The following is a 9,771-nucleotide window of genomic DNA, read 5'->3' on the forward strand; positions in this document are numbered from 1 at the left end:
AAAAATGTAAAACTTCATCAAACTGAAACCTGACAATGCTACGTCTGTCGACTTGCCGGCAAAAAAAAAAGTCCTCTTTTGGCGTTCTGAAAATATGGTAGGCTTACTATTGGCAATGTGCATGATCTTCGAACGTATAAGCCCTCTCTTTATGTTAAGATCTCGCCCGATGGTGCCGCGCAGAGAGACGGACGCTTGAAAGTCGGCCACCGCGTCCTAGAAGTAAACGGCCAGTCGTTATTGGGCAGCACGCACGACGAAGCCGTGAAGTGTGTTCGCGCCGCTGGCGAAAACGTGTCCTTGCTCGTCTGCTACGGTTTTGACGAAGAGGATCTGGTCAGTCAGGACGATGTAAGTTAGACGCTGTCGTACGATGCAGGGTGTAACAATGTTCGCAGTGTTGAAAATAGCATGATATATATATATATATATTACAAATGGTCAACAACAAATTACGTCTGCTTTTTAGGAGTATTCGAGTAGGTTTTGCCGAAGTGGCTACATTTTCAGACTGCTTCCTCTTCTTTTAATGACAAAACGACTTCGTTATGAAACTTTTGGTTTTGCAGAAGTAGGAAATAGTCCTCGAATGAGCTTGCGTCACTTACGGGTGTAATTGTCATAGCGATCGGGCAAAATAGCCCCTGTAACGCTCCTGCAGTGTCGTCCATCATTTTGCATTGGTCTAGCACGCACCCTGCAATATCTAATGTCGCAACCTACGATTAACTGCTAAAAGTATGCGATCCTATCGATCAATCGGACCAGGGTATGTTCCAAACCTTCATGCTCCACTGTCATTTTGAGTAGTTTTGTAAAATGCCACTTTTACTTGAGTTTCTGAGCTGAATTCTTTCACCGCTTCTCAATATTGTAGCTTGTATGCTATTGAAATCAGTCAAGTTATACTGGTTCTGTTTTTGCTTGCGATCTTTCGTGAATGCCTCTTGAAAGTGGTGTCTGGTGTCTGCTGCATGCTTAGAACTGGCAACTCACGTCTAGTCTACATCGGTATGGCGGTACCTGTTATGGCCTTATCAGAGTTGGAATGGAAAGCAGACTTGTCAAGATACTGCTTCAAATGAAGATCTGTTAGTTGATAGCCTGTAAGGCCGAGGTTGTTTATAGGATGGATAGCTTTCATTATCTTGCCTAATCCGTAGTAGTGCATTCTCGACTAACGGTATCCTCGAGTGTCGTATTGACGAGGTTTTTGCATGCTATCGATATTGGTGCTAGTAATAAATGAATGGTGCGGCGCGTTCGTGTTTCAGCTCGACACTTGCAAACAATCTGTCTGTATTTTAATTTGGCTTTGAAGTCGATGTCGAGCACAAGTGTCGATGTAGTTGGTAGTTGAAATAACGAACGTGCCGCGCATGCTTGGTGCCCATCGCATTTTAACCGTCACTGCATGACGCCGCAGGTGAGACTGACTAAAGCACTGGCTGCCAGCACCTCTTCTATTGACCGAGCACTCACTGCGGAAGAAATATCTTTTACTAAACAGGTAACATGAGTTGCGACGTAGAAACCGCCTTCCGATCTGTGCCGATTAGATTTCAAGAGTGAACAGCCGAGGTCGCAGTTGGAAATAGTGTGGAATTCTGTCTGTTCAACATATTCTATTAGAGGCGCATATAGTTGTTACTCGAAAAAACGGGATCTTATAAGTCGAATCATCAAAATTGATGCTGGGTTTGGAATCTAGCACCAGAGTTTTTGTGCCTGGCCCTACAGATGGCATATTTCTACCGTGATTCATGGAACCTTCAGTTTTCCCCTTCAAACTCATGACAGATAAAAGCGAACTTGAAAGTATCCAGACATTCTCTTAACTCTACCATACGCATGTACTTCTGTCAATGCCAAAGGTCCATTGCAGATTACTGCTTTTAAATTTTGAGCTTTTGTATTGACTTGACGCGACGTGTTAGCAGAATTTTCGCTAACTTGGCTGTGGAATTTGAGATGAATTTGGATTTGAATTTGGATGTGAAAAATTACTTGTGGATCGTTTAATTCTCCAACCCTGGTGTTTTTGCTTGAGCATTTTTGCGGTGTGTCAGGCTTTGATCTGAATTGTTATGATGCTGCGGTGTATTCTTCGGAGAGAAGCTCGCGTAGTATGTTTTTCTTGAAAACTGTTGTTTTTATTCGTGCAAACTTAAGGTCTGCAAACACAATAGATCTGCAAATTCGATGCCCTTTGGTCGGATTTCTCAGTTTTTTTTCCTAAAATGGGGTCTCATGGTGTGAAAATTTTGGAGTCAAAATTTTTGGTAAAATATAATTTTCCGCCGCACCAATCATAAATTCCGACGTGTTGCCGTGGTCAGGAGGCTGACATGATACGAGAGCAAGACCAATGGGAGAGAGAGGAGAACGAGAGAATCGAGGAGCAGAGACGCAGAATGGCGGAGGAAGACCAGGCGGAAAAGGAATATAACTCGGCAACTGCTGAGAACGGCGTGGGCCACAGTAACTTTGAGGTGAGCTTACAATCTGGTGCTCGGCCGTGACTGTGGAAATTTAAACATGAGATTCGCGAGCGTGTAGTTCTTTGATCGTTAGCCAATGTAAATGTGTAGAAAATCATATTTTTGACTGGTTTTGCTCCTTCATGGCAGATCAATTGGTAGTAGGGCTGTGTTATTTGATTGCGAGTCGAGCATTCTTTTATCGTTGATTATGATGTTATAGCAGTCTTGGCAAGTTGAATATAAACTTTTAGCGACCAGAAAGAAAATAGTCCCTGTAACACATCACATCATCGCACAAGTCACTCCTACGATTGCGTCTGTCTCTTGTAGCCGCAAAGCACTTGCACCATTGGCATGAATTGTTTATTTGTTGTCGATTGATGGCACATTGAAAGCACGATCCTCCTGGCAGTATAGGGTTCGTGGTGCTACCCTAATTCAACACCGACCCTTGTTCTGTCGATAACTCTAGTCATTGGCATGTGCGCCATTTTCAAATGTTGAACACGGAACAGACTGAATTTTCGTATGGTTCGTCTTGCAGTTCTTGCAGTCTAGATTGTTTTGTAAAGCATACTAACAACTAATGCATCAGGTTGCTGAAGCAAAACGCCGAATACCGTCTGGGTATTCTTCCTTGGCGCGTTACCGGAACTCGCCTAGTCCCTCTGTGGTTGTGAGATCTCCGCCCGGCAGATTTTCATTGTCAGCTACTTACAAAACGGACTTGCGATCGAAGGCGATTCCTGCAAATCATAATTTTGGCTTCCAATCGAAAAGTGAAAACAAACAGACCGAGCGGAAATGCTTCGAAACAGTACCGGATCCGATTTCAGAGGATATGTTTTTGAACAAGTTACGCCGTGCCGAGAGGATCTCTCAAGGTTTCTCAAATGCACTGGAAAAACCGATATTGTCAGACTTCTGTTATGCGCCGTGTCATAATGCCGCTCCCAAGTCGTTTGATTACAGGACATTTGCGGCCCTGCCCACTTGTGCTCTCTTGAGGGATGTTCGTTCTCATTGCTATACAGTAAGATAGGTTATGTCTGCATTGCGCCGTTTTTACCTAGTGTCTGGTTATATGGTGTAATGTTGCGAATGTTAGCATCAAGGCTGGAGAGGGCAGCAATTTCTCTGTAGCCTCTTATTTCAGCTCATGACTCCGACTTAGTCCCTTTAGCATTCTACCGACTCTTCCTCTGTCCTCTTTGCAAGATATACAATTATACATTGGTAAATTTTATCTAGTGCCGAGTCAGTCAAACTCAACCGATGTTTCTCGCTTCTGATAATTTGCAAAGCATGTCTTTTAGTTGATACTGACGGAGGTGACCAAAATTGTCAGAATTCCCAATTAGAATCTCGATTATCGCTCTACAACCCCAAGTTATCTTGTGATTATACAGCAATGTTCGCTCTAAGCCTTGCCCGTTTATGTCTTGCCAGCAACGCTATAGGCTGCATCGTTGTGTCGCAAGTGCTTTTGCAATTATATCTTTTCATGTTGCGCTTTTCCAGCAGACTTTATATGAATTAGTTTATATGAGCGGATGATATTTACTTTCAGCTTGAAGCTAACAGACCAATCATAGACGAGGAGCAATCCGGAGACGGTCTCAAATTCAATTACAAAAGTTTTGCCGCTGTCCCGAGGAGAAAGTCTTCTGAAAATATGCTGTCCCCTGCTCCGGTGGTAAGACGACATTCATTGTGTTGCCGTTGTCGCTTGGCCCGCGATAGGAAACGTTAGCGAGTTGGATATTATGTCCAAGTTATAGTCAGAGGTGGGCAGTGACCTGTTGCATCTAGATTTTCAGAGTAATGAATTGAATTATGCCTGCTTTTACCACATACTCGAGTGGATATACTTTCAGACCACTTCGACTGGTTCTGTCACAATCCTGCTTAGTTATTGCACTTTGTGCCGTTTGCGAGGTGTAAAGTAATTGTCGGTGTGGAGGCGTATATTTTTATTACTCAAAAAAATCAACTCTCTCTAATCGACGCAAAGTCTCGAATTATCACAATTGATACTCGAATCGATCTGCATAGTGCATATCTCATATTATATCTTATTATATTATTAATATTTCATTACCCAAACACATTTAGTTCTCAAGCAACCACAACAACAACACTGAAGAGGCGAGGCCCCGACCGACACCAGCGGCAAGGCGTCTAGAGCCTGGGTCACCGCGGCACCCCGAAACGCCGCATTCAGCACCGCCCGTCCCAGTGAGGACCGGCAAGGTCCCGCCTCCCGTGCCGGAGAAAACCATGTCGTTCAAAGACAGGCAGAAGCTTTTCGAAGGGCAGGCGTTTGCGAAACCGCAGTCCGATTCGAGCGTGCGGAGGAAAAAGGTCAGCCTACTGAGCCAGCAGGATTTGGGGACGATAAAACGCGAAGAACGTGAGTCTCGAATTTTGAAACGTTTTTCAATCAACACTGTATTTGCCGTGATATCGGAGCTGTGCCCCATAAAATATTATTTCTGAACCTGGGATCCATGGGGAATTGGGGATGCAGTATGGGGTCTATCAGATGATTTTATTGTTTCTGAATCAGCTCATTAATGTCCGCTATGTCGGAGAATTAGTCCACTCAACATCGGCAGTAGTTGAAGTCAGACGTGCTCGTCTAGCTCAATAATTTGAGAAATTGATTGGTGGAATAATACATGACTTCACCATGTTAACAGATTTTTGACCTGGCCTATATGCAGGGTCGTAATGACTCTAGTCATTTTATTTGAAATGAAAAATGACTCGACTTAAGTCAATTTGGGTATTGAATCGATCAAGTGATATGACTCACTCAAGTCTCGTATATCAGGACAGATAATTGACAGATAGACCCAGATACTGTCTTTCCTCTGTTGGTATAAACATGTTTAAGGTGATTAGAATCAGTATATTATAATTCCTAAGCCTTCGATATCATCCAAGGTAATCACAGAAATGAGTTGAACCAGACTTAAACTCGATACTGAACAGTAAACACTATGAATTGGACTGACTCGTGGCTCAAGTCTTAACAGTGTGACTCGGACTTAACCCGCTGCTCTCTGACTTGGACTCGGACTTGACTTGGTGGTAAAAATAACTCGACTTGACTCGAGTCAAAACTATAAAATTCAAAACTTATAATTTTGTATTTCTCGTTTTGTAGAGTTGATGCGTACGAGCTACAAATTCTAGGACCCATTCAGTGCTCAATTTTCTACCTTGTGTTCATCCGCAGAACGTAAATTTGGCTCGCTGTCGAAAGAGGACATTCGAAAATCTCTCAACTTGGAAATCGACGGCGCCGACGACGTCGTTCACGATTTGGAAGAGATGTCAGCACCCGTGCCTTCGCGTACGCCGACGCAGAAGAGCCCGTCCTACAGAACACCAGAAAGGCATAACCTGTGAGTGGATTCTCGGCGATATTTGCTACCAGGCTCTGGTGTCCTGTGTAGTAGTAATAGAATAAACTCTGCCGTCTTGTCAAAGTCGTTGACCGCGCAAAGACTAGTCGGTTTTGTTGACAGATCTGCGAAAGAACGTCTCATACCGAGAGCCTCCGTCAAGTCTCCATCAGATGGCGACGCCATAAGATCGTTGGAAATGGACATGGACAAAACCAATAAGTTCTTCAACGACCCATCGCCTTTGTGAGTATTCCTCACTTCGAGGGCAGGATTTTTTTGATGATCTCAATTGCACATGAATACACCGTACCAGATCACTCACACATTTGCTCAGAGTGCGTGAAAATAGCCAATTCTCTCCATTGGTCCTTGCGAGCATTTCAATAATATGCTCGCTCCCGTACGATGTCTTATTATGGTCAAAGTAGTCAGCGTTTCTATTCTAGTCTAAGTAAATTTAGTAATGCCAATTTCTACTCAATTACAAGTCTAAGTAAAAATGGAGGTCTGAAATGTACAGGGGTAATGATTCCACGAAGTAGATTTTGTTGAGCGGCCACATACTTTTAGCATTTACGCAACTTTCCAAATCTCTAGGTGCATTGTGACGATACTACTAGTGCAAAATTACTAACAACACTAAAAATAGGTGCAATTTTCAAATGTATATTCAGTTACGGTAATAGGGGCAAGATTGGAAGTAGCAGTGCAAGTAGGTAGAACTTGAGTACTCCACCCTCCACCGCTAGTTATTTGCGATATCACTGTCTCTTTACTTTTACTTTGAAACCATGAAGGGACGTTTTGATTTTCAGCTCGCATGCAATCGACCCCGCAAAAGAATTGTCTCCAGCCGATCGAAGAGCCCATGACGCCATTGTGAGGCAGCAAAAGAGGCAGGAATTGTGAGTCTACGACACTTCTTTGCGATTTGGTTACTGTTTGACAAGTCTTGCCGAATAGCTCACGAAAAAAATTGATTCTTGATCATAAAAAATGTGTATGGCACGGCCGTTGATTTCGTAAAGCAATTTTGTAGAGCGGATGCCTCGTGATTTGCTGTGTGGTAAATATGTTGAAACGTGCAGTCAATACAATCAAGAAGTTGGGAAGGAGTCGAAATCGCTGGGAATAGTCTTCCGACCTACCGATATTGAAGAAGAATGTGTAAATATGGGGCAGAAAACAGACTTTTACTTAGTATTACTTACTCAAGTGGTCATGATTCATGATTTGAGATGACTTTCACTTCTACTTAAACAGTCGTTTAGGTGAAACTTCTAACTTTTCACACTTTGGATTGGGAAAAGAAGACAATAGTTTTTTAATGCGCTCGCATCACTAGAACTGTAGTAGAGTAGACTTGTCATGAGAATCCCGTGAAACAGCCCCCATATCACAGTAACTGAGTATAGCTTCGATTATTATTCCTCTTTCTAGTGTCATAAGTAATTCTGCGTTAGTCGCGAAGATGCATGTCGCATTTCCGATCAACTGCTTAAAGCATGCCAAATCTACTCCAAAACTACTCGAGTAATTATCGGGCCTTTGAATTTCTAATTTTCCTTGTAATTGAGTAGAAATTCATGTCATTGCTCCTACTTCTACTGGGGTAGCAGCTATGATTGCTTTACTATGCCGATTTGACGATATCAATGTCCGCCAGGTTACGGTCGTTTGAAGACGACGCTCTGCAAGCACAGATGGTGATCACGAAGGAGAAAATGATTCAGAAACGACTTAGCGATCGAGGCTCGTACGGCTAAAGGTTTAGCACGCCGCCAAAGCGGAACCCTGCCGTCTTGCCGAGAACGGTGCTGTCTTCGTCGCCAAGAGACCGACAATCTCGCCCGAGATTACGTGAATCGATCGCCTTACGTTTACTATGTTACGCAATTTGGTACCCGGTGCTCTTCTGTTTTCTTGTCTAGCTTTTCAATATTTCGGTGTTCTTATCGCGTGTTTTATCAAGAAAAAGAGTGCAAGCCGCGCTAGCTTTTGTTATGAAATGAAACGATGTCGAGCTCATGAATTTACGCGAGGAATTTCAGTAGTACGTCATTTCCTTTGTGTATTGATTCGACGCCGTGTTCTTTTATTGTGTAAGTTGAACGCATCGTGTTGATGATTTTATCTGGTTTTTAGTAACAACACCCGACGTTTTTTCGAACACGCGTGTATTCGCGCGCGTTCTTTTGCTAAACTTTCCGCCTTACCCAACTGATAACGCCAACTATGAATTCTTCGTGATCAAGTGTACAAATATGAACGCAAGTATCACCGTACGAAAATGAAATCGTCTCGCTGCGATGCCATCACGCTAACTCAACTCACGACGGTCTGTAGCCAGTCCGTAACCCCTTAACGCATTGTGAGCCTAACAGGTAAGTCACGCCCGTGCTATTTTAGATGATTTGAGCAAAGAATTTTATTAGTGTATCCCCCGTTACTAATGTACAATTCAATCTGTTACACTTTCAATTCATTTCATATACATGTAATCAAATTTGTTTACCTCTTCGTGGTAGGACTGTCACAGTTTTGTTTTCTTGTGTGTGTGTGTTTACCGTCTATTTCCTGTTGTTTTATGCTTCACGATTGCGGCAATGATGTATTTTTCAATGAACTGCACGCCCCTCGGATTTAAATGCCAAAGATCGTAGCGAAGCGTTTGGTTTTTTTCGTTCGGGGATAGGCAGATGTGCCGTAGTCTTGTGGTGTTGATTTTTTGACGAATTGTGTACAAACTAGCAGAGGTGGTCTGTAGCAAAGTACTTGTCCGACTCAAGTAATTACAAGTTTACACTTTTACTTCACTGACTTGGAGTAAAAGCTGGATACTTTTCACACTTTGTATTTTCAAAAACAGAAGGCAGTTATTGGATATGACCTAGTCCAGGTGAAACATTTATCCCCGGTATCATGGTAACTCAATATAATTTCAGAAGGAGCCAATTCGATTGACTACTGAAAATATGTGTAGTCTTCTGCTTGTAATCGAGTAGAATGTTATGTCATCACTTCTGCTTAGTAGAAATCTCAACTACTTAGATCACCTCTGCCAGCAAGTTCTAATGCTGTTTGGCAATGTTTTGTCATGCCGCATTTATACGATCATACCTTTGGATATGAACCTGCCCAACGAAGTCTTTCTGGAGTGATGATGAATATTCCTTCTGTATTTTTTTGTTTTCTGGGGTGTTATGCGATACGGGCTGCCGCAAAGTCTTTTGGTTCCGACACATGCTGACAACCTATTATTCGACACCTTCCACTTATCGTGTAGTAGCAATTGTGTAGTTTGTTTTTGTCTCACTTGTCTTGATACTTGTTGCCAATCGGGACGATAATTTAGCCCCAAGTAAGAGTAGTTTTCAACTGCTTCACTGCACGGTCAATTTTTTATTTCTGAAAAAGTTTGCGTTTGAAGTCGATCTGCTGAAGTTTTTGTTGTGATTGGACAATCAAGCTTTTATTGTTGTGTTCGTTCGACTGCGTGCTTCTAGAAATTGTTACTTCTGTTATTGGATGCCTATTAGCTATACCTTCTCACCGGACATGTTGAAAGGTATACTGTGCGTGCTCATGCTCACTTCTCAATCACCCAAGTGAATGTGTTAACTGAATAAATTTTACTACTTATAAGCCGGCACTCATACTCGCGTCTATGGAGGTGGGTATTTTCGCAGTTTTCCTACGATATAGTGGCGATCTTAGCAGTTGGTACTAACAGTTCAGGTCAACAGCTGTTAGTTACTGCGTAATTCCGTTCCACACCTATAGATGTAGGCGGGACTGTAAGTAGTCGGAGCTCATACAACGACATTCTCTTTAGGGGTAGGTGTATTCCCTTGATAGGTTGCGTAACGCTC

General features: G+C 42.7%; 1 protein-coding gene across 4 annotated transcripts in view; it reads left to right on the plus strand.

Annotated features, from left to right (window-relative positions):
- The window catches only part of LOC145456706 (protein scribble homolog), a 30,604-nt gene extending 21,060 nt beyond the window's left edge, over window positions 1-9,544 (plus strand). For 2 of the 4 annotated variants that reach the window (XM_080334812.1, XM_080334819.1), the window contains 9 exons: window positions 160-351; window positions 1,427-1,510; window positions 2,340-2,492; window positions 4,054-4,179; window positions 4,599-4,896; window positions 5,728-5,896; window positions 6,020-6,142; window positions 6,715-6,804; window positions 7,566-9,544. In XM_080334812.1, the coding sequence (XP_080190938.1) occupies window positions 160-351; window positions 1,427-1,510; window positions 2,340-2,492; window positions 4,054-4,179; window positions 4,599-4,896; window positions 5,728-5,896; window positions 6,020-6,142; window positions 6,715-6,804; window positions 7,566-7,665 (1,335 nt within the window). In that variant the 3' untranslated portion in view covers window positions 7,666-9,544. The remainder of the gene's footprint in view (window positions 1-159; window positions 352-1,426; window positions 1,511-2,339; window positions 2,493-4,053; window positions 4,180-4,598; window positions 4,897-5,727; window positions 5,897-6,019; window positions 6,143-6,714; window positions 6,805-7,565) is intronic. The other 2 variants (XM_080334826.1, XM_080334831.1) reach the window with 2 other exon arrangements.
- Window positions 9,545-9,771: the final 227 nt, after the last annotated feature.

The sequence above is a fragment of the Botryllus schlosseri genome, chromosome 2 (assembly GCF_051294905.1).
Source record: "Botryllus schlosseri isolate E-star chromosome 2, Bs_hap1, whole genome shotgun sequence".
In the NCBI taxonomy this organism is placed as follows: domain Eukaryota; kingdom Metazoa; phylum Chordata; class Ascidiacea; order Stolidobranchia; family Styelidae; genus Botryllus; species Botryllus schlosseri.